This window comes from Odontesthes bonariensis, chromosome 4 (genome assembly GCF_027942865.1).
Source record: "Odontesthes bonariensis isolate fOdoBon6 chromosome 4, fOdoBon6.hap1, whole genome shotgun sequence".
NCBI lineage: Eukaryota > Metazoa > Chordata > Actinopteri > Atheriniformes > Atherinopsidae > Odontesthes > Odontesthes bonariensis.
Window position 1 is genome coordinate 1842551 of NC_134509.1, and position 27769 is coordinate 1870319.

Here is a 27769-nt window from a genome sequence, read left to right on the forward strand (position 1 = left end):
CTACTACATGTACTTGTTTTTCAGATTCTGCTTGTAAATTCAATTTAATTCCTTGAACATTTAGCGAGTGCATCTTTGCATGTGACTGACCTCCAGGTGGAGGTGGGGGTCCGGAAGACTGTCCCTGCTCTTGCCACCTCCCACCAACTCCCCCGGCCCCCTTCATCCTGCTGGATAGTCCTTTAGCTGATTCTACATCCTGTGAGGAGAGACAGACTTCTGATCATGGTATGAAGGGAAAAATGACGACATATCAAAGCAAACTCTAGTTAAATCAGTGCTTTGGTTGAGCGTTAAAGGCTCTAAAGGCAGCGTGAAACGTCTGAAAGTCTTTGTTTCTGTGCAGTTGCTTGGCTGCACTTCTAAATGTTAAAATGCAGTTAATTGAAAAAATAAATGGTTTGGTTTTGCTTTCTAAAGATCAGCTGGTATTTCACCACTAATGTCAAAACATTCCAGCTAAGAATTCCTAAAGGATGTAAATAATTGTTTTTAAATATCTTTTATTTTACAACGAGCCGTCAATGAAACGTGTGACCGTCAGAAATCAGCCGCCGACCCATAAATCCTCAGGAGTGTGTGTGTCTGAGGGCCATGTCTCATTAAATAGTAAGCTCTTCATTTGCTAGAGTGTCAGTTCCTCGTAAGCAGATCCCCACGTTGCCGGGTTGGGAAATCACCGTGGCGATCCGGTGGCTGTGACAGTTACGGTAACTGGGTAACGTAATAGGTTGCTGGGCAGGAGCGGTCTGTAAACCACATCTGATACATGCAAATTCTTGTCAGCCGCATCCGATAGCAGGATTAAGCACATCACTGTCCCAGCGGGAGATTGATAGATCCAACATGGCCAACATTCACCGCAACACTGCCCAAATTAAATGGGTAAATTCTGATCTAATAATCGCCACCATTCATTCATTCATTCATGATTCTTTAGAACAGTGGCGTGTATTGTTTGTAGTGTGAGCAATCATGCAGGTAAAAAAAACAACATATCTCCCTATTTTTCAATATATGGCACCTTGACAGTTAAGACTTTATAAAAGAGAGACAAGGAAGCAAATACGATCTGTATTTCAGGTGCAACGAGCAAACATCACCTGCTCGATACTGAAAAACACACAATCAAAGCTTTACTTTTCTGGCATTATACAGAGAGAGAGATTATTCACAAGTGGAAAACATTCGAGACATTTGTCAATCAAGTCAAGGTCAGAGCCCAAGTTCAGTCCAAGATCAGAGCCCAAGTTCAGTCCAAGATCAGAGCCCAAGTTCAGTCCAAGGTCAGAGCCCAAGGTCAGAGCCCAAGATCAGAGTCCAAGGTCAGAGCCCAAGATCAGAGTCCAAGATCAGAGTCCAAGATCAGAGCCCAAGATCAGAGCCCAAGGAGGAGGAGTTGTCCTGCTGGTTCGGGGTCTGTGGTGGCTGGGGGGCTGCTGGCCCCCAGATGTGCCCACTGCTCCACACCCCAGCGGTGTTGGGGAGTGTGTGTGGTTGTGTATTTATTTATTTATTGTGTTTTTTAGTATTAGTTTTTAATAATAAAAACTGGGTCTAGGGTCTTGCTGTCCTCTGGCCTACTTGTGCTGTACCTGATGGGGGGGGGGGGGGCATTGCCTCTCCCCACCTGTGGGCACGTCTTGACTCCCGGGGCTCTTGCCCAGGGCACTGGGGCGTGCGCTGGCCCACTGCGGTTGGCTGTCTGGGGCGCCTGGCCCTCTCAGGTGTTGGGCGGGGCTTGTGCTTTTTTGTTTGTTTGTTTGTGTGTTTGTTCTCTGCTTGTCTGCTTACAGGTGCTCCTGGTGTCTCTAAGACTGGATTCCCCACAAAAGCTGTGGATTGTCTTCAGTTTTGTTTTTACAGGTGTAGCAGCTGGTTGTCTGATTTTTCATTGTTTTTTATGTTTGTCTCTTCATGTTTCTGTTCCTTTTTTTCCCTTCTTCGCTCTCGACCCTCTCTCTATCCCCCGGTCCGGTTCGGCACTATCACACTATCACATCATGTTAAGTATTGTAACAAAAATAAATAAATAAATAAGCAGTTGATGGGCATCAAGGGGAGCATTACATTCATAAAGCTTCCCTTGGCATAGCAAATGTGTTTGGCATAAACGGTATTCAGATTACAATTCTGCTGCCATAATGCTGGACAGGACAAGGGGTTAAAAAAAACAACAAGTCTTGTCTGTCACCGAGTAAGTTCGCTTTAAGCCAACTCTAAGAACAAGAGTGGTTCATAAAGGATTGAATGTATAATGTAACTTACTCCGGCTCCGTCCGACAGCACGGGGTCAAACAGGCTGTCAAGATAACGATCCATCCCTCTCTGAGGCTCCAAGTCTGCAGGCAGAGAGCAGAGGAGAGGATGTTGCTGTCTGTTCCCATAGGAGTGAGGGTCTGTGCTTTTATTTTTACCAAAATGATTTACCTTGGCTGAGTGAATCAGAGCCAGTTCTGGCTGAAGAAATGACAGCATCGTTCATGTCAAATCCACCGCCCAACAGGCTTCTATGAAACAACAGGAAAAAAGCAGACCTTAAGTTTAGCACTGGAGGAAGAAATGCAACGAGAAAATTTCTGAAGAAATTTTGATGGGTGCCAATCTACTGCCCGCCCTATCAACAAACCCTTTAGTTCAGTTGAAGTTGAGAGTCTCCTGTCACATATAAACTTTGAATGAGGTCTCTGTGATGCCGTATGGCTGAGTTATGAGGCCTCCAAAACAAGGCAGTTTTTGGCATTTTTGGCTCGTTAAGTGCTTTTCAATCGATTTTCCCATTGAATATTGGGCCACTGTGAGGCCCAAAATGGAGAAGACAGGTCTGCTGAAGACAGTTATGTCATTTTTATCAAGGTCCAGTTTAAAATACAGCTTTTATGGCATTTTCAAAATGGCCTTGTTAAGTGCTTTTCAATACATTTTCCCATTGAATTTTGGGCCTCTTAACTCACTTTAAGACCAGTAGGCTTAGGCTTAGGGTTTAAGTGGACTAAAACACACATATTCCTGGGTAATGTAACAGAACAAAGGGATTCATTTAGAAAAAATAGTGAAATAAAATATGAGCACAGCACTTAAAGGTGTAATACGTGACTTTAGATAACAACTGTGAGCAGCAGCAACTAAGATAAAACCAGACACAACAGACAGCGAAGATGCAGCCTTTCAAACAGCCGGTAAACGTCTCCATCTTTGATATAACAGGATACAGATCAGATCAGTCTCTATGTGGGGGTCTTTTTCACTGAAGTGAGTGTATTATTCAACTGAGGAAAAGCCAGAACTTCACTTGTCCTCAAAAAAAAGGGGGCTTGCGTGTTTTCTTTCTACGGGGTAGGACCTTCAGATGACAAAAAATCAATAATTAGCAGGAAATATGAGGAAAAGAAAGAGGGAAAGAATGCACCGCTGTAGCTTCACACAGAAATGATCTGTTTGCTGCTGTATTAAAGTTTATTACACATTAAAGCTGTAAATAAAGGCACTTTGTATGGCTCCATCACTGAAACACAGACTCATTCTTGTGGTAACTGGCAGGCTTGATTCAAATCTCAGCAACACGTGTGCTGTGTGAGGTCTCACATGCTGGCGTTGGGCCGCACTCGGCTTGGCTGCAGTGCAGAGATGATAAAGTAACTGTTGTGTTTGGGGAAGTCAGCAGGAAGCTCCAGGTCTGACATCAAGTCCAGGATGTAGTCCGAGCCCTCAAGTTCGACCCACTGAGCCGGTTCCTTTAGTAACACTGACCAGCCTCGACGGCCCTCCACAACGCCCCTAAAACCCAAACAGAAACTCCATTTTCCACCCACGTTTCCTTCAGTTTCCTTTAATCTTTCTCTGTAATCCAATCCATGCAGTGCTTCTGCTTCTCAGTAAGGTGATACCTGTGTTGCAATATGTCTTTAGCTATCTCTTCTCCAGTCGTCCATGAATGTAGCGGGCACAGGAAGGACACACCTGAAGGAGAAAAGTCACCACAGCAAATAATAATAATAATAATAATAATAGTAATAATAATAATATAATAATAAAAAACTTTAAAAGAAGCCCATGAAGACAAAGAGCACCACAGACAGACACAAACAGAAGCAGCGAAGCAGAGCGAGTATCAGGTGTTGTCTAATCCTCAGTGGGCTTGCCAAAAGGCCAGAGGACAGATTAGCTGGATGAAAGGAGGAAACGAAAAAAAGACAGATAACTATTTAATGCTTAATGGTGTACACACAGACTAGGCTCAGGTAAATAAAAAAAGAAAGAAAGAAAGGAAGGAATAAAATGGGCAAAACAACAAAACCAAGAGGTCAGAAACAACTAAATGAAGTAGCTGATACAGACAGTGAATGGAATCTAAACAGGATGCCTTTTTTTAAGAGTTATATAGGATTTGTTTTTGTCTTTTTGCCTCATTTTCTATCTGCGCCGTCTTGGAATGATAAAACCAGCATGTACTGTATAACTATGAGTGGGAAAAAGCTGCAGAGACTGTAAACGAGGAGGGACAAGATGCACAAAACTCTCTAAATTCACAACTAATATAAGCTCATGTCATCCAACTATTTTTTTCATACGAGTTCAGGGAATTAAAAATCACCGCTGTGATCATGGGCCGTATGCGTTTCTGTTTGCTTCCTCACCATCAAAGCAGTGTATGTGCAGGACAGTTTGAGCCCTCTTGCGATTGGCTGTCCACTCCAGCAGACAAGGCGGGTAAGTCCGGACGTACTCTGGCCCGACGCCGAGCCGCTGCAAAGCCTGAAGCAGGCGGTGCTGACAGACACAGTTGTAGCCCTCTGGGCCATAGTCCGACACGAGCCTTCGAGAACAAAAAAAATGACTCGATGAGTGTGGAGTCATTACTGCAAACACGTTCAGAGGAGCAAAGGTGTGCAACGATACGAAATGATTCCATACGATACGAAACGATTCCATACGATACGATACGAAACGATTCCATACGATACGAAACAATTCCATACGATACGATTTGATACGATACGATTTGATACGATACGATTTGATACGATACGATACGAAACGATACGATTCGATACGAAACGATTCCATACGATACGATTTGATTTGATACGAAACGAAACGATACGATACGATACGATTCGATTCGATACAATTCGATATGATACGATACGATTCGATACGATACGATTCCATACGATACGAAACGATTCGATATGATACGATTCTATACGATTCTATACGATTCGATACGATTCGATACGATTCGATACGGTTCGATACGATTCGATACGATTCGATACGATACACGATATTCGGCCAGCGATTCGATACGATTCGGTATGATTCAATACGATACGATTCGATACGATTCGATGCGATTCGATTCGATACGATTCGATACGATTCGATACGATTCGATACGATTTGATACGATGCGATACGATGCGATACGATACACGATATTCGGCCAATGATACGATACGATACGATACGATTCGATTTGATTCTATACGATTCGATACAATTCGACACGATTTGATACGATGCACGATATTTGGCCAACGATTCTATACGATTCAATTCGATATGATACGATACGATACGATACGATTCTATTCGATATGATTCAATACGATACGATTCGATTTGATTCGTTACGATTTGATTCGATACACTTGCATCATTTTCTGGGAAAAAAAGGGACAGTGTGATTTGACATGAATCGTCTCTGATTGGACCGGTGGTCCGACCTTTGAACTGGAAGGACAACACCGCCAGACAAACGGAAACAAACGAACATGTCAAAAACGTGAGAGCTGTGCACTTTATACAACATTTTTATCAACTAATTTATCACTGTTTTGTAGAATGTGACCCCCTGGCATTGTATTGTATTACCTTAATGTTCTGTGTTTTCACTCATTGGAACGTCTGACTTTTAAATAAAGTTTGCTTTTAAAAAAAATCGATTCAGCGGGTGAAAAATTGACATTTTATCAGGAAACGAAATATCGGTATATATCGCAGTATGAATAAAATTGCTCAGCCCTCGTGTCTTACTTCAGCAGGTACTTAGCCAGCCTTTGAGAGGGCAGGAAGGCCGACAGACAGGAGGAGAGGAGGAGCCAGCCACGCTCTGAATTCAGGATGTTAGGGTTTCTCCACACCTACAGAAAAAAACCAGCACAGACGTAAATGGAGAAAAACTGAGATGAGTGTGTCATTATAGTTTCTTTTAGGTAGCTCAGTCAGGTAAACTTCTTTTACCTGATTAGCTATCTGAGCCAGGATCTCATCTCTGAGGCTGGGATTGGCAAGTCCTCTCTGGATAATATAATTCCCAAACAGATTCTCCTGAGCCCCATTCAAGTCTGGGTCACCCATGAACCGGAGTATCTATCAAAACACAGAGAGTTGGTTATAATACATACAATAACTTTACAGATAAAAGCTAAATCTACAAATTCATGAGACTGGCTTGAAAATGCTTATTTTTAAGAGGCGTGGATCATCCTAATTTGATGGTAAAAATCAGTGTACACTTCTGAAATGTTTAAATTAATTTAGTTGAATCTTCCTGTAACTGCAGGATATGTTTAGATGCTTTAACTTCCTCCTTCTTCTTCACTGAATCTTTTCTTGAGTTTTCCGGCAGTGTGAAATTGCAGCATCTACCAGAATGAAAACGTTCAGGGCTCCTTCTTTTAGCTCCTCATCAAGTCGAATCAGGGAACTCTCCAAAGGAGCAGTAAGCATCCCGAACAATGGCTCCTGTAACACAAACACATGCAGTGATGACAAACGTTCTACAGAGGCTGACATCTATCATCTCTGCACTTCCTGTTTCCACACTTGAACCGTAGAATGTGCTGATACAGCAACTCTTGTGCACTCGTTGTAGCTGACACGGATGTGTTCAAACACTGTGGGGACCCACGTCTCCTCTGGGGTCCGAAACGATGCAAACTATGCAGGTGACTTCATTTAAAGTAAGAAAATCAGTTAAAGGGACAGTTCGCCTCTTTTGACATGAAGCTGTATGACATCCCATATCAGCAACATCATTTCTGAACATCTTCTTACCCCCTGCTGCGTCCTGTGAGCAGAGTTCCAGCCTCGTTTTGGTGTTGATGAAGGTAGTCCGGCTAGTTGGCTGGGGTTTAAAAAATAAAGCGTTTTGCTTCTCAAAACAATATGCGTTCAGCAGAGTAATACATTTGCATCACAAAATGGTTCTCCAGGAAAAAGTCAGACCTTTCCCTTCCTTTTGTTTCCTTTCATTTCATTTCATTTCGTTTTGTTTTGTTTCGTTTAGTTTCCTTTCCTTTCCTTTTGTTAACTTTCCTTTCCTTTTGTGTCCTTTCCTTTCCTGTTGTTTCCTTTCTTTCCTTTCGTTTTGTTTCCTTTCCTTTCCTTTCCTTCTCTTTTCCTTTCCTTTCCTTTTGTTTTGTTTCCTTTCCTTTCCTTCTCTTTTCCTTTCCTTTCCTTTCCTTTCCTTTCCTTTCCTTTCCTTTCCTTTCCTTTCCTTTCCTTTCCTTTCCTTCTCTTTTCCTTTCCTTTCCTTTTCTTCTCTTTTCCTTTCCTTTCCTTTTGTTTTGTTTCCTTTCCTTTCCTTTCCTTCTCTTTTCCTTTCCTTTCCTTCTCTTTTCCTTTCCTTTCCTTTCCTTTCCTTTCCTTCTCTTTTCCTTTCTTTTCCTTTTGTTTCGTTTCCTTTCCTTTTGTTTACCTGCTGTGCAGACCGAAGTGCAGAGCGAGCAGTCCCCTGCTTCCGAGCAGCAAACAGCGTAACAGGCGCGGCTGTCGGCAGGCGGCAGCAGGCAGTGATACGAAGGGAGAGAAAATAGGGCCAAGAGATTGTGAGGTCTGACTTTTTCCTGGAAAACCATTTTGGGATACAAATGTATTACTCTGTTGAACGCATATTGTTCTGAGAAGCAAAACGCTTTATTTTTTAAACCCCAGCCAACTAGCCGGACTACCTTCATCAACACCAAAACGAGGCTGGAACTCTGCTCACAGGACGCAGCAGGGGGTAAGAAGATGTTCAGAAATGATGTTGCTGATATGGGATGTCATACAGCTTCATGTCAAAAGAGGCGAACTGTCCCTTTAAGGTTAGATGAGTAGTTACCCAGGTTAGAGTACTGAGAAACTGAATATAAGACAGGACCGTGTGAGGTCAGTGTGTGTTGGTACCCTAAAGATGGCTCGGACGTAGTGAGTCATGAGGTAGTTGTTGACATCCAGAGGCAGAGTCAGCTGAGGGTCCACCTGAACCTTTGGTGCCTGGACCACTGCCAGGCAGTCAGCATGCAGCTCCTCACCACCTGTACGACACACACACACACACACACACACTCTCTGCTCTGCTGTATTTTCTGGATGCCACATGAGCTCCTGTGTGTGTGCAAACCTGAAGCAGCCTGCAGAAGGCCAGCCAGCTCTGCAGGGATAGGCAGCGCCGTCACGTTCACTACTTCTCGGTTGATGCGATCCTGCACACGCACACGCAAACAATCAGCTAACGCCACATCTCCACCTTCTCTGCTCCTCCGCCTGACACTTTCACAGCATTTCCATCTCTACCCACCTCCTCCGCCCTCCTCGCAGGCTCCACCACTGTCTGACAGAAAGACAAAAGTATCATACTTAACACATTTTTGCTCCTTTTCCATTCTTTCCCCTCAGATAAACCCCCCCGTGCGCTCAAACTCTGCGTTCATACCCTCATGTTGCGCTGGCGGTTGACGATGAGCAGCACGGCAGAACGGAGCCTGATGAGGTGTTTCCTCCGCAGAGCAAATCTCTTTCTGCACAGAGAAAAGTGTTCCATGGATTATCTTTATTATTATTATTATAACATGTTCATTTGCTAACAACACCAACAGACGTGTACACATCATACCTGTTCTTAACTCCCTCCCTCGGCTTCCTGTCCTTTATAGAACTGATTTGAAACTTTTAATGTTTGTTGTTAAAGGTCCTATGGCATGAAATTTTCACTTTTTAAGGTTGTTTAACATTAATATGAGTTCCTCTAGCCTGCCTGCGGTCCCCCAGTGGCTAAAAATGACGATAGACCTAAACCATGCACTGGAAATTATTCCGGTTCATTATTGCCGCCGCTTATGACGTGGAGGTTGTTTCCACCCAGAGCCAATAAACTGCCTTTCCCCGCCCACAGCTCTTTGGCCAGCTCATTGCGCTGTACATGGGTGTAAAAAATCTGTTTAGAGCTCCTGCATCAGAACCTCTAAAGAGCCAGTGGACAGATTTTGTTTTTTCTGGGAAAGTGACGACAGAACCGAAGAAATTTGTGTATGTGTGCGCCAAATATTTCACCGACGAATGTTTCCAGAACTTGGGCTAATACCGAGCCCAAGGGAGATCCCAGACACCCTGCGGAGGAAACTCATTTCGGCCGCTTGTATTCGCGATCTCATTTTCTCGGTCACTACCCACAGCTCGTGACCATAGGTGAGGGTAGGAACATAGACTGACAAGTAAATCGAGAGCTTAGCCTTCTGGCTCAGCTGATTTTTCACTACGACTGGCCGGTCCAGAGACCACTGCAGACACCGCACCGATCCGACTGTCAATCTCCTGCTCCATTCGTCTCTCACTTGGGGAAGGATCTCATTCCCGAGTAAGTCATTTAACACTCTATTATTGTGTTGCTTTCCTGTATGTACAGTATAGTTACATAGCTTGTTACCACAGGAAAGGGTTTGTATCGTTAGCAGCTAACGTTAGCTAACGGTTAGCTATGCAGCTAATAGCATCTGCAAGCTCTTATCATTTACTGTAACGCGAGTGTTGTGTACTTATTTGTTGTTTTCATAGCCGTCCTGCTGTTGGTGTTATGGCGCGCGCGATATCTGCCTTTCCCCTGCTTGAAATGACTCGTGCTACGTGCATCTTTGCAAACCAGAGCAATCAGCTGAGAATGTCAAAATCCTCACTCCTGCTTTCCCCTTCACGCACACCTTTTTTGCTGTGTCTTCTGTAGCACTTGCTTGATGTTTGACTGTGTTAGGAGAGTTGTTCAGTAACTGGTTCACCATATTGTCAAAGTAAGCTCATATCAACAGGTTTCGCTAGTTTTACGGCATAGGGCTGCCGCGCCATCTACGTGCCATTGCGATTTACAAAACATTTGCGCAAGGTACCACGGGCGTAAGTAAGGCCACACCCCCACTAAACAGCTCATTCTGAGGATCCTAAGGAAAGCTCATTTTTGGGACTGGCTGTAATTCTGCACCAAGGGAGAATTTTGGGGAAAAAAACTCAGATACAGTATTAGGGGACCACTAAAGCCTATAAAAATACATAAAAGCCTCCATTTATTTTCAGGCCATAGGACCTTTAAAGCTCCTAACGGCCTCGCCCCGTCGTATTTATCTGAGCTTTTAACAGTCCTGGTAGAGCTCTGAGGTCAACAGATCAGTTTCTGCTGGAAGTGCCCAGGTCAGAATACAAACCCTGGGGTGAGCGAGCCTTTTCCCAAAGCTGCCCCCAGGCTCTGGAATAAGCCCCCCGTCCAGCTGCGTCTTATTTCTGACCTGGGCCTCTTCACATCCAGGCTAAAAACCTGCTTATTTAGGATGGCTTTAATACCCAGTAGTATGATGACACTTTTATCTTATTTTATCTTATTCGATTTTGTTGTATTTTATTGCTTTCACTGTTCTTTGAATGTTTTTACTTCTTCTTCTCTTTATGTATTACCTGCTGTAAAGCACTTTGGTACACCATAAGGATTGTCTGTAAAGGGCTGTAGAAATAAAGTACATTTACATTTGCTGTCATAAAACAAGTATTTTCCATTAGTTAAAAAGGTGCAACCTAAAGTTTCCGTGCATGCGTCTGTTAATGTGTCTTCTAATAGTAACCAGCTATCTCTGTGTTTAACTCGGACTAAAGTTCTTTACAAACTGCAATTATAATGCAAATTTGTGTCACCCTGTGGGCTTTGCCAGGCAGGGAATGAGAAATCCATCACCTTTGATGGATGAGCACAGCCTGAATCCTTTGGCCTTGTCTCCTCACATCAAGGACAAAGAAGCAGGCGTTCTGTGATAAGGTCGGCCCTGTTCGGCTCAGCGAAACCAGACACTAAAGCCTATAAAGCTGATCTGGGGACTGAGACTCAGCTTAGATGAGACAACTTCCAGGGAGAGACGGATGTTACCGGGGATTCTCTACTGCTGGGTTTTTAAGAGCTGGGTAACAAAAGTGTCTGTTTTCCGTTTTTTTTTTAGGGCTGGGCAATGATTAAAATGTTTAATCTAATTAATCACATGATTTCCCTGATTAATCGTGATTAATCGCATTTGTACGCAGAATCCAAAAATTAATCCAAAAGTAGTGTATAGCTTTTAGCATTTAGTTTTATTTTAAATGTGCTGCCATATGAATCAAAGTGCCATAACATTTGTTGTGCAAACACACTTTTAACATCAGCATCTGAGCAACAGACTTTTACAAAATAAAAGCCAGTGAGCAAAAGACTTTTACAATAATAAAATAAATAATAAAACCTGCGTTAATGCGCGATAAAATATTTATCAGCGTTAAATAATTAACGAGTCAACGCGATAATAACGAGTTAACTCGCCCAGCCCTAGTTTTTATTTTATTTTAAAATAAAACGAGCTGATGAGAAAAACATTCTTTCACAGGTGTTATTACAGCTACTAAAGGTTCACCAGCAGCAGCAGCACTCGGATGAGCACGTTACCTGGCCAGGTAGCCTCTGCTGCGGGCTTCAAACAGAGTGACGCGGCGCTTGAACTTGATGAAGTTCTGCCGGACAAAGTGCATGCGAGTGTATCTCTGCAGCGTCATGGCAGCTATGTCCAGCACACGGTCGCGCTTCCCCTCCAGCAGCTGATACAACTCCTCCTTCAGGAAGATCTGGCACACATGGAAAACACATTTCAGTTCAGTAGCATCTGTTTGTCCTACACGTGAGCGTGCATGTGAGCGTGCATGTGAGCGTGCACATGAGCGTGTGTGTGTTAGTGGGAACGCTCACCTTGCTGACTCCCACCTGATACGAGCTCCTCTGGACTGGACAGAGTTTGTGAAGCAGAATGACACAATTTTCTCCATCTGCGGGAGGCGAATCCTTCAGGCAGAGCAGCGCTTTATACCTGCGGTCACACACGACACTTCCATCTCTATCCTGAAGCAAATGTCAACGAGCATCGATGGACTCCGCAGCTGCAGAGCGCGTGTCCCACCTGTGCGTCTAAATGTTGTGAATCAGAACTCTGGCATGAGGCTGATTGCTTTTCTGGGTGTTAGACTGCTACGGACGCCGTTGGCTGTGAATGCTGCTGTAAGTCAGATGATGTGGGCGGCAGGTTGTGAGAGGTGCTGAGAGATCAATTGATTTAATCTGCCTTCGTACGGCAGGAGCTGATAAATGCCAGATGGTTATTTCAGCCTGGAGATAGTGGTGTGTGTGAAATGTATCACCTTCAAAGTTAAGTTAATAACTATTGCTGTTTTGACAAAGTGGCAGAGAACTCAAAAAATATCTGTCATGGCAATTTTAGTTTACATAATTCCATCAAAGGTTAAAATATGCATGTACATTTTAGCAACCGACGCATTCTGACATTGGTTAACTATTCAGTAAAATCCTTTCTGGACTTCCCAAAAAGAGCATTAAACATCTGCAGCTCATCCAGAACGCTGCTGCTGGAGTTTTAACCCGGACTAAGAGATCTGAACACATCACAGCAGCTTTACAATCTTTACTCTGGCTTCCAGTCAGTCACAGAATAGATTTTAAAAGCCTGCTGATGGTTTACATCTGTGATGTGTTCAGAGAATATAAAGCCAGCAGAGCTCTTAGATCCAAGGACTCAGGTCAGCTGGTCCAGTCCAGAGTCCAGACTAAACATGGAGAAGCAGCATTTAGCTGTTATGCTGCAAACAAGTGGAACAAACTGCCAGTGGAGATTAAACTTTCACCAAATGGAGACATTTTTAAATCCAGGTTAAAAACATTTCTTTTCTCATGTGTCTATGCAAGAAATCTGCATGCTATCTTTGAACTTATCTGGACTGTTGCTTGTTTTTAAATTCATTTAAATCATTTGATTTGTTTCTCTTTATATTATTTTATGTATTTTTAATGCTTCGTCCACTCCCTGCTGCAATGCTTTTATTTTATGTGAAGCACTTTGAATTGTTTGTACATGAAATGAGCTATATAAATAAATTTGATTTGATTTGATTTGATAAAGAAAATCTCAACGAAAACATCTCCTTTCTCACAGCTTAATCACATTCATGACATTGATTTATTGATTCATTGTATTTAAAAAGCTTTTTCAGGTTTCTAGATTAATAGAGCTCATATTTTGAACTATTCTGCTTCAGACTTTGCTCTTTAAAGGGATAGTTCGCCTCTTTTGACATGAAGCTGTATGACATCCCATATTAGCAACATCATTCATTCATTCAATATCATATCAGCCGCGCCTGTTACGGTGTTTGCTGCTCGGAAGCAGGGGACTGCTTGGTCTGCACGGTCTGCAGCAGGCAGTGATACGAAGGGAGAGAAAATAGGGCCAAGCGATTGTGAGGTCTGACTTTTTCCTGGAGAACAATTTTGTGATGCAAATGTATTACTCTGTTGAACGCATATTGTTCTGAGAAGCAAAACGCTTTATTTTTTAAACCCCAGCCAACTAGCCGGACTACCTTCATCAACACCAAAACGAGGCTGGAACTCTGCTCACAGGACGCAGCAGGGGGTAAGAAGATGTTCAGAAATGATGCTGCTGATATGGGATGTTACACAGCTTCATGTCAAAAGAGGCGAACTGTCCCTTTAATGCTCTGAGGTTTCTGAATGCACCACATAAACAGCACAGGCCCGAGTTGACGTGCTCAGCATCAGGATGAGTTGGGAACCAACCTCGACAGGAAGCTGTGGAAGTGCATTCTGTTTGGATAACCCTCCTTCCTGATACGGATGGTCTCCATAACTCCAGAGTAGTGCAGCTGGGTTTTGATCAGCTCCGTGTTGAAGGCTCCTGGCTCCTGCTCACGCACACAAACACACATGAGCTGTGGAGCTGCTATCACAGCCAACAAAATGCAAAAACACACACCGCAAGCCTGCACACATCACCCAACGTGCATATGTACCTTGTGATGGTTTGGCTTGATGCAGCGAACAAAATAAGGGTTACACCTGTCACAAATGGATGAGAGTTGATGAGCAAATGAATGATTTTAGAGGGGCTCAGTGGATTTGTCCTGCGCCTGTTTTCACCCGAAAGGGAACTAAGGAGAATCAGCTTTACCTGCAGAACGTGCACGAGCCGAGGCTACATGTCAACAGTATTAGACTGAAAGGGCTGCTAATATCTCAGTTTTTCTTTTAGAGACACATTTGAGGCATTGATCACATTATTCTACCAGAGTGAAACAAACCAGAACTCAATCTTTTCAGGAAAAAAAGGTCACAGAATGTGTTATTGATTCGGACTAATAAAGAATCCCTTCCTCTTCTAATCAATCTCTATTCCGCACATTGTGCACACTTCCTGAATTAAGAGCCCCGAGAGCTCCAAGAGCTCCAAGAGATCCGAGAGCCCCAAGAGCTCCGAGAGCTCCAAGAGATCCAAGAGCCCCAAGAGCTCCAAGAGCACCAAGAGCTCCAAGAGCAGCTCCAAGAGCTCCAAGAGCCCCAAGAGCTCCAAGAGCCCCAAGAGATCCAAGAGCTCCAAGAGCCCCAAGAGATCCGAGAGCTCCAAGAGATCCAAGAGCCCCAAAAGCTCCAAGAGCACCAAGAGCTCCAAGAGCAGCTCCAAGAGCTCCAAGAGCTCCAAGATCTCAAAGAGCTCCAAGATCTCCAAGAGCTCCAAGAGCCCCAAGAGATCCAAGAGATCCAAGAGCTCCAAGAGCTCCAAGAGATCCAAGAGCCCCAAGAGCCCCAAGAGCCCCAAGAGCCCCAAAAGCTCCAAGAGCCCCAAGAGCCCCAAGAGCTCCAAGAGCTCCAAGAGATCCAAGAGATCCAAGAGCTCCGAGAGCTCCGAGAGCTCCGAGAGCTCCAAGAGATCCAAGAGCCCCGAGAGCTCCAAGAGCACCAAGAGCTCCAAGAGCAGCTCCAAGAGCAGCTCCAAGAGCTCCAAGAGATCCAAGAGCTCCAAGAGCTCCAAGAGCCCCAAGAGCCCCAAGAGCCCCAAGAGCTCCAAGAGCTCCAAGATCTCAAAGAGCTCCAAGATCTCAAAGAGCTCCAAGATCTCAAAGAGCTCCAAGATCTCCAAGAGCTCCAAGAGCCCCAAGAGCTCCAAGAGATCCAAGAGCTCCAAGAGATCCAAGAGATCCAAGAGCTCCAAGAGCTCCAAGAGCTCCAATAGTTCCAAGAGCCCCAAGAGCCCCAAGAGCCCCAAGAGCCCCAAGAGCCCCAAGAGCCCCAAGAGCCCCAAGAGCCCCAAGAGCCCCAAGAGCCCCAAGAGCCCCAAGAGCTCCAAGAGATCCAAGAGCTCCAAGAGCTCCAAGAGATCCAAGAGAGCCAAGAGCTTACAGTTAATGTAGAAAATATGAAGACATTCTCATGCATCTGAGTGCATATCTCAGGTTTCAACAAGTTAAATGGGTGATTTGCTAAAAACCTTTCCATCTTGTCCAGCAGCTCCTGCAGGCTGGTCTGAAACTTTGAGCTGACAGTGTTGGCTGGATGACGCCGAGCCGCGCTGTGGCGCTGCAGGTTTGACCGCTGCTGCGACACGAGCTCTGAGTGCTTCAGGAAGAGACGCGACACCATCTGCACTCAGAGAGCAACAAGACGTAAAACATGAATACAAAGAGCAACAAGACGTAAAACATGAAGACAGAGAGCAACAAGACGTACAGACATGAACACAGAGAACAACGAGACGTACAGACATGAACACAGAGAGCAACGAGACGCACAGACATGAACACAGAGAGCAACGAGACGCACAGACATGAACACAGAGAGCAACAAGACGTAAAACATGAATACAAAGAGCAACAAGACGTAAAACATGAAGACAGAGAGCAACAAGACGTAAAACATGAAGACAGAGAGCAACAAGACGTAAAACATGAAGACAGAGAGCAACAAGACGTACAGACATGAACACAGAGAACAACGAGACGCACAGACATGAACACAGAGAGCAACGAGACGCACAGACATGAACACAGAGAGCAACGAGACGCACAGACATGAAGACAGAGAGCAACGAGACGCACAGACATGAACACAGAGAGCAACAAGACGTAAAACATGAAGACCGAGAGCAACGAGACGCACAGACATGAACACAGAGAACAACGAGACGTACAGACATGAACACAGAGAGCAACGAGACGTACAGACATGAACACAGAGAGCAACAAGACGTACAGACATGAACACAGAGAGCAACAAGACGTACAGACATGAACACAGAGAGCAACAAGACGCACAGACATGAACACAGAGAGCAACAAGACGTACAGACATGAACACAGAGAGCAACAAGACACACAGACATGAACACAGAGAGCAACGAGACGTACAGACATGAACACAGAGAGCAACGAGACGTACAGACATGAACACAGAGAGCAACGAGACGTACAGACATGAACACAGAGAGCAACGAGACGTACAGACATGAACACAGAGAGCAACGAGACGTACAGACATGAACACAGAGAGCAACGAGACGTACAGACATGAACACAGAGAGCAACGAGACGCACAGACATGAACACAGAGAGCAACGAGACGCACAGACATGAACACAGAGAGCAACAAGACGTACAGAACATTTTTACCTTTATCTTACATCAGTGCATTAAAAAACAGCTGGGGCAGTAAAGCTTTCACCTGTAATGTTGCCATTGCTTCTCCCTAAATGTAGGATGTTTCAGCATCAAGGTTACCAAGTAATGAGGTTTTTTTTTTTTAGGACTGGGTGAGTTAACTCGTTATTTATTTAACACCGACAAATATTTTATCGCGCATTAACGCAGGTTTTATTTTTGTAAAATTCTGTTGCTCACAGGCTTTTATTTTGTAAAAGTCTGTTGCTCACAGGCTTTTATTCTGTAAAAGTCTGTCGCTCACAGGCTTTTATTTTGTAAAAGTCTGTTGCTGTCTGCTGTGGAACAGGAAAAGAAAGTAATCGGCGGATCCACCAAACATGGAGAAGGGTACGGAACTTTTACTCGGCCATTTTATTTTAAAGTTCTTCCAGACGGCGGAGTCGACAGAACCAAAGTCATCTGTAAACACTGCCAAGTTGAATTGTCTTCTCAGCGTAGTAGTTCCAGTCTAAAATATCACTTAAAGGCAAAACACACAACTGATAGCAGCAAGTCATTCAAGGAAACAGACAGTGGAGCGAGGCTTCTACATAAAAACTACAGAAAGATGCTGAGTGTGTTTGCACAACAAATGTTATGGCACTTTCATTCATATGGCAGCACATTTAAAATAAAACTAAACGCTAAAAGCTATACACTACTTTTGGATTCATTTTTGGATTCTGCGTACAAATGCGATTAATCGTGATTAATCAGGGAAATCATGTGATTAATTAGATTAAACATTTTAATCGTTGCCCAGCCCTAACATTTTGTTTGTGTTGTGCAACAGCAGGTTGTTTTTTTTTTTTGTTTCAAAGTTGTCCGCACATTCCTCAGTGTGTGCAGAATGTGCTACATGGATGTGTCTGTGGAAACGAGCTCCTCCTGAAGCCAGCACATGTTGAACTCTTCTGCATTAATGCTGCCATCACAGACAAGAATCCAACCCTACACCATCAGAGTCTGTTAGATTTTACATTCAGAGTCATTTATTCAAAATAAGGTCTGGAATACTGATTGTTACGACCACAATACGCACTTCCACTGAGTCACGGTCCATCCCAGATGCCTCCGAGCCCGGAGAAGTTTTAAATGGATTGTTTGGATGGTTTAATGATATATAAAGGGGGGAAATATGCGAACCCTTTCCACCCTTTCTTCAGCTCTTTGGGAATCAGTTTTTAGCAGTTAAATGTTTTTCTCATATTTGCTGACACGCTGGAAACCTTTGTTTTTTTACCAGATCACTTTTTGTCATCCCCTGTTTGAAATAACGTGACTGTTGTCATCTTTTACCTCCTTACCAGCACGTTTTTTAGCAAGTGTTGCCTGGACGTAAAGAAACAAATCAAATGTAGCTGATGAGGAGAAAAAAAAATCCATGGGCTTTATATGGTTTGCAATAAAATAAAGGTCAAAGTAAAAGTAAGAATCCCGATGTTTTTTAGTTTGATCTACCTGCTTAATTAGCTAAATAACCACCAAACCAAGGCCCCCCCTGCCCCCCAAGCTCACACAGTGTCTGTGAAAAATCCTAATTCTAAAGTATTTTTGTATTTTTCACTAAATGATACAATTAAACAGACTGGCAGCCTGTCCAGGGTGTACCCCGCCTCTGGATAGGCTCCAGCCCCCCCGCGACCCGATGGACGGATTCAGCGGGTATAGAAAATGGATGGATGGATACAAATAGACAAACAATTAGCTGTGTTACATTTCTGCCAAAAGCCCTAAATATCACACGCAGGACCTTAACGGAACGTGTCTATGATTGAAACATAAAAGCATTTTCATGACACAAACTGAAGAGATGCAGAGAAACAAAAAAAACAGAGTGGTGCGTAAGGGGAGGAGCTTATCTGCGGGGCTCACTTTGTTCTCGCTCTGGATGAAGAGGTCTAAAACATCCTGGCGGACCATGTCAAAATTTTTATCCAAGAATTTGTGCACCTGCAACACACATCATGAGAGAAAACGTCAAAAGTTCAATCAAACCAAACCTTTGTGTGTCAGAGTCCTCTTTGGCGCTTCACAGCAGCAGACATTTTACAGGGAAACTTAAATCTTTTCCACATTTTAAACTCCAGACACACAAGACAAACTGTCCTTTAATTAGGTGACTAACTCAAGCGTTTAGACGCTTTATTGACTTGTAGCTGCCCCCCTTTGTGTGGAGTGTAAGTCAGAGTCAAACCCAAGTCCCGAGATTCAAAGACCCGTCTGTTTGCCTGCGAAAAGAGATCGTGACAAGGTACAGATCTGAAAAGGGAAAGAAAAAGAAAGAAAGAAAGAAAAAGAAAGAAAGAAAACTTCTGTAATTTCAAAGGAGCTCCAGAGGATGGCAGACTCCATCACGCCCAAATGGACGATGTCTGCCGGCTGCTGCCCGGCCAGTAATCCTGAGTCTGCTGACCAACAAGCTAATGATGTTTCATGGAGATGAGAGAGCCACACAGCGAGTCACTAATCAGTGCATCCACTTTGGAGTGTTTCCATAGAGACCTGATGGCGGCGGCGCCTTGATGTCGTTCTGTGCAGCCGCACTCGGTTTGTGCCGAGAGGAAAATACGGGAAACTTGAAAAGTAAAACTGTGTCAGTCTTGCAGAATTATTCTCAATTATTCTCAAGCTGCAGCTGCGTCGGCACAAAGCAGGAGCAGGCTGAAAACTTTCTGGATGCGCGTGGAACAATAACTTCTTAATGACATGATTTAATAATGCATTCTAAACTCAGATGAATGCTAAAAACTGATTGTTTCTGGAGCTGCTGATCAACGGGTCAGCTAAACTAAAATCCCCCAAAAGTCCTTTTTAAGTAAACGTTAAACTTTGTAAAATATTAAACTTTTACTGCTTTTTGTTTGCCAGGTTGTGAGGACTTGGCTTGACAAAGTAAAGGAAAGTAACCACCACCAGTCAGAGTTATATCCCACTTGGTTCCACTGCTCGTCATTCACAGCATATCGTTTGAATCATTATAAGCAAAGAAACAAAAACAAAAAGAGAGAAATTAATGGGGTTAGTGTGCAAAAAATGTAAACAGGAACACAGCGGCAGACAGAAGGAAAAGAGCAGAAAATAATGAGGGAAAAAGTGTAACTGAAAGGAAAGAAGACAAGAGGGAGGAGAAAAAGGAAGAGAAACAGAAAATACCTGGTAGGTGACCTTCCCTGCGTAGTGTTTCAGGGTGAACTCTGGCAGTGGCATCTTTGGCCTGGCATATAGCGGGCTGTTTCCATGGTGATAGTGGCACTTCTGGAGGAAGGTGTGGTCCGTTGCCTAGCGATAATTGGAAATGGGTAACGGTTGGTGAGCCATTCAAGCTAAATCTCTACAGCACAAACAGGTGATGCATGTGTGATTCTCTCAGTTCATATTCGGTGTTTCGGTGCAATCTGTTGGTTTCCTTAGCTAGGAAACTGTTTTTGAATTGGCTCTATATAAATTAATTGGATTATTTTATGAATAATTATGATTACAATGAATTGAATTCCAATTGGCTTGAATTGGACTTTAATATTTAAGTGCCTTGAGATGACATTTGTTGTATTTGGCGCTATATAAATAAAAATTAATTGAATTGAATTGAATATTCACAGTGTTTCCCACTGATCGCTTCATAATGAATTTATCTGAACATGAGGTCAGACAGCTTCTTATATCAGGGGAACAACGGCAGCGGCAGGTCTGAATCCAGCCAGCGTGGATAATGCTTCTGTATTGATTCAGGCTGCTTCTCTCGGTTCAAATCCTACAGTGAGATATTTTCTTTTTATTCAACATAATTGCAAAACAGAGGAATCGAAGTGATGGTTGGAAGCTGCCTTTACTTCACAGTGCAGCAGTTTCCTGAGAGGAATTTTAACTTCTGTCTCAGCCGGCTGAATCGACTGAAACTGAAAGCTGTTGTTTTCAGTTTGCTCACATCCGTGCTGTCCGTCCTCTGAGGCTAGGTTTTTTTTTTTTTCTTTTTTTTGGTTTATTTTGTTAAACAGTGTCAAACACCAAAAAGGTGCCCGGCCCGCATGAGCTTACAAGACACACCATAAGTAATAAAAAGCAATAGTCAAAAAACATCTCTATTATTGCTAATCCAACATATGAGGTCCTCAGTAGACAACAACCCCACTCAGACATAAAGCGCGCCCCTGCGCTGTTGGTAAGCTTCCAACACATATTGGGCTAAATAAAACACTTTTTCACTAAACAATTATGTAAGTCTGCACTCATCGGACATAGAAAACAAATCATGACATTCCAAGGTTAATTTAAGGAAGAGCTTGAGTCTAATTTCATGGTAAAAAGGACAATAAAACACAAAATGCATCTAATTTTCCACCTCATTTAAGTCACACAGGTGACACTTTCTGTTCTCCTCTGGGATTGCATGAAAACATCCAGTTTCAACCGCCAGAGGCAAGATGCCACTTCTCTATTGGGCACAAACAGACCTCTGCGCTCTGCTAAGGTTCAGGGTGACATAACGCTCTGGTTGGTAGCAGGGGCGTGGCTACGGGGGGGCTGGGACAAGTCCTGCCCCTCTTAGAAATGCCCTGTCCATCCAAAGAAAACTGGCCAGAAAAAAGGCCACGATTCATTATCTCTGTTTGTGTCTTGTATTAATAGAATAAATGCAGGTGGTGATTTTAAAAAAGCATATATCTGCAAAGTTTATAGCTTTATTTATTTTTTTGTTATCGTGTTTTCCCCCCTCTGTAACCTTAACCCCTTGCTGCTGAAAAAAAAAAGGTGATTTTCACATTTTCGGATGTTTTTTTGTATATAATGATCTGAAATGTAGACTTAATGAAGGTAATAAAAATGTCTTGCCCCAAGTATCTACTTGAATTTAAACCCTCAATGGAGAACGTGGAGCATGTTAAACAAAAGCTAATGTAAGCGTTGTAATGGTGCGTTTGCATGCATCATACAAGTTCTACATTTGTTTACAAAAAAAATGAAAATAAAAATTTCATTAAAAAATTCCACACTGTTAACAAAATTGACGGTCATGATTTATGCTAGTGTGACCATATTTTCATTACCGAATTGAATTATTACTATTATTATTATCATCATCATCATCATCATCATCATCATTATTATTATTATTATTATTATTATTATTATTATTATTATTATTATTATTATTATTATGCTTGAAGTTGTAGTTGTGGTTTTCCACTGATTTTTTCAGGTATTGTTCTCTGCCCCCCCAGATGAGCTAACTGCCCCCCCACACATGCCATTCTGCTCACACCTCTGCTTGGTAGACAGACTTTATCAAACAATACATTCTCAGTTTAGGTTTGTACAGAATTTCTTTTGTCCAATTTTGTTTATAATTTTCAAATAATGTTATCTTAATTTGTTTAACTCTACAGGATAATTTATTTCTATATATGTATTGGAGACCTACTTCATGAAATATTCTGGAAAGTTCCTTTTGTCCAACGACTATTTTTTGATAGGTTCCACAAAAAAATTAGTTTGACAAGTCTGTTGTCAGCCATGTTGATGAGTCTATTCCACAGTCGCACCATGTCAGCCTTAATCCGCACTTCGCATGGCTCCCATCCCATATCCCCACATACTGCGAGGCTGGGAACGAGGATTCCAGTGTAACGAGTGAGGGCGCACCTGTGGGAAGCCGCACTGGTCATCCAGGATGCGCAGTATCCCGTGAGGCTTCGCAGCAATGAGGTCCAGACACGCCTGGTTGCTGCTGAAGGGCTGCTGCTGCCACTCGATCTGCTCCCGCATGTACTCCTCCTGCAGAGAACAATCAGGTGCATGACTTCCATAGAGCTCTGATAACTCTCTGTTGTTTCTGATAACGCTCAGTCTGCCAAAAAAGGGCGTCTGTCTGTCCAGAAATCCCGTTTCCTGATGATCTGATCAGTACCTTATTAACTGGAACATTTAGGAAGCAGAATATGAAGTCATATAAAAGTGGATGTGAGGTGGTCCATCACAGGACCCCAGTCAGCATCCTGGTTGCATACAAACAGCTTTGTGCCAGATGGAAAAAGAATCCGCTGTGCAGCCCAGGTTATATGTGAGAGAAAATGTTTTAGAGGCACACTTTAATGGGATTTCTTATACATTTTTTTTTACCGTTTACACTCTTGATCTTTAGTACTTAGGAAACATTTCACTTGTGAACCTCGTGGTTAGAATCACAAACGTTAGGATAGGGATTTAAGACTGCAAAGATAAAATTAATTCAAAAATATTTGGACCAAATTTGTAATATTAAGTCACTTTCTGTCCTCGCCGTGTGGAGCTACTGTCTGACCCTCATCTACAGAGTAGAGCAGGATGAGCTGCTACACGTTACACAGATTAGATGCTACTAACCCTGTCTAAATTAGTCTAAATCTTGTACGATGATGATATATATTTAAAAAATATATATATTTACCCTCGTTGTAGCTAGCTTGAAACTGCCGTTTTGACAGGAAATGACGATCGGCGACATCACGTTACGTTGCATCTTGGGTAGTTTGAGTATGAGTAGTAACCTCATGATGCATACCCAACATTTCAGAGAATCTAGTATGCATCCGGGATCGCATACTAACTCAAACAGTTAGCAGGAGTAGTAGTAGAAGTATGCGGTTTCGAACGCAGCCAATGTCTTCCGGCTCAGCCGCGATTTATGTTAACCTTGTTTTTGAAAGTCCGTGTCCTTCTACGCATCGCACCCACCCCCAGCTGACATTTGGACACAACTACTAATTTCTTTTGAAGGACAAGGTGCACACATCACCCGACTTTGGAGAGGTACCAAATATATCGTGTTATTTATATGACCTCAACCAAAACATGTATGACAGTCTTAAGTTGAGGTTTCCCTGACCTGCTCTTCCTGGAAGATCACCCTGTTGAAGTAGAACTGCAAAGTTTCATTGGCGTAGTTGATGCACAGCTGCTCAAAACTGTTTACTAGCAGCTCCTGAGGGGTAAAAAAAAAAGAAAAAGAGGAGACATTGGGGGTTGTGTGGATCAGTTACATCAGTCAGCTCAGATGCATCACTTCAGTAACACTGATAGAAGCGACTGTTTCACAGTGTGACCTCGAATCCGTAGATGTCCAATATGGAGATGGAGAGGGCTTCGTTGCGAGGGTAGACCCGCCCGTTGATGCGCTCTGTCAGCCAGCCAAACAGCAGCGAGTACAGGATCTTGGCAACAGCATCTCTATGAGAAACACACAATGAGGTTTCTATGGAAACAGAAAAAACGGTTCCTATGGAAACAGAGGACATCTGAAAAATCTCTCCCCCAGCCGTTGTCCTCACATGCCTCCACCAAAGATTGGAAGAGAATATCAAAGAGTCTCTGTAGTCTCGTTGCACGATTTTTAAGAAGAAAAAGGAACGGAAAGATTAAAAGGCTTCAAACACGACAGTCAAACAGGCTTCTGGGCCGAGTTATTCCAAGAGCAAGTCGGTAAATTGTATATAGGACCGCGTTGAGCATCTTTTCAGTCCCTCACCTGGCATCCACGGCACTCTCCACCGTCAGCGGAGTGTAAATCTTCTCTCTTACTGTATCCTGGGGGGGTTAAACACAGCTTATTTCTAACAACATTTATTTATCACTGTTGTAAGAATGATCCTGAAATGTTATTCTGATGTGTGATGTAAGTGAGGTTTTTATAGCAGTAGCTGTGTGCTCACTGTCATTTTGAAGGTGACAGATTTCTGCAGGCTCTCAGGTGAGACCTGCAGCAGCTCAGCGACTGTCCTGATCTCCTGCGCACTCACCACCGCCGCCACCTGCTGGCCTTCAGCCTGCCCACACATCAGAACAATCAGCCATGATCATTACCATTCAGCCGTGAAACTGATTGGACATCATATTTATGAGAGTGTGCCGGAGACCTGGTGCGGCTGGAAGTAGACGTTCCCCAGATGAAGGACAGAGGACAGAAGTCTATAGATGGCGTTCAGCTCCTCTGGGGTGAAACACAGGATGTCCACGGCACTCAGCAAACGCCTGAAGTCCTCCCTATCGTCCTTCCCCTCTATGATACAGTTTCCTCCCTGCACACACACACACACATGCACTGTTATCACTGTCATAATTATTCTCACATAATTTCACTCTGATTAAGGAGCAACTTATCAGCAGCTCTCAGTCTGGCTTTGGCAAACTTCCAGGGGTTTGAATGTCATCATGGTGATCTGATATAGAGGACCCAATGTCACAGTCTACGGTTAGAAACTGTGAAATTAGCAACGCGCTCATAGGCTGTTGATCTGTGTCGGACAGCATCGAGGTGACAGGAAGCTTAACCAGAGGTTAGGAACGTATGACACCAACACTGAAACAAACACTGAGAAATGCCTCTCAGACACGCTGCATCCAGTATTTGGGATGAAAAACTGGACGAGAGAGGGAGGCACGAATGTTATTGGAAGTTTTTCTGACAAGATAATCACTTTTTCTGTAAAAAAGTAAAAATATTTACCTGGCGGGGACCTTCAAATGTTTAAACAGGACGTGGTTCGGCTACGTTTTCGTTAATCTAAACCGAGTCACTGTCATGTTTTTCTTGTATGAGTGGCTCTTTTTTTTTTTTGCACCTGATTCAGATAGTAGTAAGTCTCCGCCTCCTGCAGATACAGTGAGTGCTTCTCATTAGGCGGAAGACCTGCCAACATCTCATAGAAGATGTGGTAGTTCCTCTCAGATTTGGCCTGTGGATGAAAAAAAAACAGACAGACACAAACATGTGGACAAACATTCAAACACACTCGAACATTAAATAGAAAACTGAAAGTAATTTAGAGCTATGTTTGTGGTTTTGCTAAAATGAAATACAAAGTAATTAAAATAAATGGATGATTGGCTCGATGGATGGAAAGTAACTGGACTGGCCCAAAGGCAGAATTAACTAAAGACACTGCATATGCTCTGAGCCTCTACGGTCTCCTCTTTCTCACGATGACTCAGTTGTAAGAGGACTCCACCTGACCTGCTGCGTGTCAACATGTATGTTCTTGTGCTTTTCACCTGAAAGACAATGCGGGACTTCTCCAACAGGTATTGAGACGTTATGGCACCGCTGATTACACCTCTGGTGAATGGCACACACATTTAAACACAGTGAGACTGAGTTAATTAACAGGTCATGCATGTGTAATGTGTGTGGATCTTCTATGTCACAGTCCTAACAGAAGAAAATACTTATCTAACTGTGATACTGGGGCATGTTAGCATCTTCTCCACTGAGCTCACTGTGTGTTTATCCAGATAGAGTACAACAAAATAATGTCGACGATATATGACTGATCCTCCAAGATTTTTAAAATTTTGTTTAAATCTGCGGAAAACAGTAACCATGGTAACGCATCACCAAAGCAACAATCAATTGTATTTTGGTATCGTAGGTTGCTAAGGAAAAGCTAACATTTCCTGAATAGTTTTTCTTTTAATTTCTTTTCGAGTATTCTGTTAAATGTTTTTCCCTTCAAACTAGGGCTGTAGCAATACACTAATCTCACGATACGATACGATACACGATATTCAGCCAACGCTACATTTCCATTCGATACGATTCAATATGATTCCACGCGATTCGATTTGATACGATTCCATACGATACGATTCCATTTGATACGATTCCATTCAATGCGATTTGATACGATACGATTCGATTTGATACGATTCCATTCGATAAGATTCCATTTGATACGATTCCATACGCTTCCATACGATACGATTCCATTCAATGCGATTTGATACGATACCATTCCATTCCATATGATTCCATACGCTTCCATACGATACGATACGATTCCATTCAATGCGATTTGATACGATACCATTCCATTCCATATGATTCCATACGATTCCATACGATACGATTCCATTCCATATGACACAATACGATACCATTTGATACGATACCATTCCATTCCATTCCATATGATACGATTCAATACGATACGATACGATATGATACGATACGATACGATACCATTCCATTCCGATACGATACGATACGATACGATACGATACGATACGATACGATTCGATTCGATACGACTCCATTCCATACGATACGATACAATTCGATTCGATACACTTACATCATTTTCTGGGGAAAAAAGGGACAGTGTGATTTGACATGAATCGTCGCTGATTGGACCGGTGGTCCGACCTTTGAACCGGAAGGACAACACCGCCAGACAAACAGAAACAAACGAACATGTCACAAACGTGAGAGCTGTGCACTTTATACAACATTTTTATCAACTAATTTATCACTGTTTTGTAGAATGTGACCCCCTGGCATTGTATTGTATTACCTTAATGTTCTGTGTTTTCACTCATTGTAACGTCTGACTTTTTAATAAAGTTTGCTTAAAAAAAAATAAAATTAATTAAAAAAAAAGAAACAATACTCGTGGCTGAAAAATCTATACTTTATCGGGAAATGAAATATCGATATATATCGCAGTATCGATAAAATTGCTCAGCCCTACTTCAAACCAAGCCATTAAAGTGTCTCAGGCTGGTGTTAAATCCTCAAATTAGTAAAACCAAATCATTAATACACTGTCGCCATTTTTGGAGCTTCTCCAGGCAGAAGATGAAGGTCAGTTTCTTCACACAAACTCAAGTGACAGAGCTCGGTTCTGTTTGAAAGTGTGAAGTTTAACACTATAAGAGCAAAAGAGGGGCAATACTTCATCTAAAAGCCCCAAAAAGGTTGTCATTTTTTTTTTAACTTATTCTTTCCCAACACATGTGGAAGTTACTTCTCACCCTTCCATGTAGATCTGCGTATATTTGCCAAAGCGTGAAGAGTTGTCATTGCGCACCGTTTTGGCATTCCCAAAAGACTCCAACAGGGGCGTGGCCTCTAGGATCTGCTCAGTCGTAACACAAAGATTCTGTTACCGCGGCTACTTTAAACAGGACT

At 42.9% G+C, this 27769-nt stretch overlaps 1 protein-coding gene across 1 annotated transcript in view; it reads right to left on the bottom strand.

Moving 5' to 3' along the window:
- myo15ab (myosin XVAb) overlaps nt 1–27769 on the bottom strand; it is a 90480-nt gene that overhangs the window by 47857 nt on the left and 14854 nt on the right. Inside the window, exons 14-42 of the mRNA XM_075462469.1 lie at nt 27613–27716; nt 25855–25918; nt 25425–25538; nt 24720–24881; nt 24516–24629; nt 24332–24390; nt 23910–24033; nt 23693–23788; nt 22471–22602; nt 19984–20109; nt 18703–18780; nt 15621–15772; nt 14149–14194; nt 13916–14040; nt 12017–12134; nt 11720–11895; nt 8705–8789; nt 8570–8602; nt 8393–8474; nt 8176–8306; nt 6655–6750; nt 6247–6375; nt 6040–6146; nt 4638–4816; nt 3888–3960; nt 3586–3777; nt 2431–2510; nt 2269–2342; nt 91–199 (exon numbers count right to left, since the gene is read on the bottom strand). Coding sequence (XP_075318584.1) covers nt 91–199; nt 2269–2342; nt 2431–2510; nt 3586–3777; nt 3888–3960; nt 4638–4816; nt 6040–6146; nt 6247–6375; nt 6655–6750; nt 8176–8306; nt 8393–8474; nt 8570–8602; nt 8705–8789; nt 11720–11895; nt 12017–12134; nt 13916–14040; nt 14149–14194; nt 15621–15772; nt 18703–18780; nt 19984–20109; nt 22471–22602; nt 23693–23788; nt 23910–24033; nt 24332–24390; nt 24516–24629; nt 24720–24881; nt 25425–25538; nt 25855–25918; nt 27613–27716 — 3160 coding nt within the window. The remainder of the gene's footprint in view (nt 1–90; nt 200–2268; nt 2343–2430; nt 2511–3585; nt 3778–3887; nt 3961–4637; nt 4817–6039; nt 6147–6246; nt 6376–6654; nt 6751–8175; nt 8307–8392; nt 8475–8569; nt 8603–8704; nt 8790–11719; nt 11896–12016; nt 12135–13915; nt 14041–14148; nt 14195–15620; nt 15773–18702; nt 18781–19983; nt 20110–22470; nt 22603–23692; nt 23789–23909; nt 24034–24331; nt 24391–24515; nt 24630–24719; nt 24882–25424; nt 25539–25854; nt 25919–27612; nt 27717–27769) is intronic.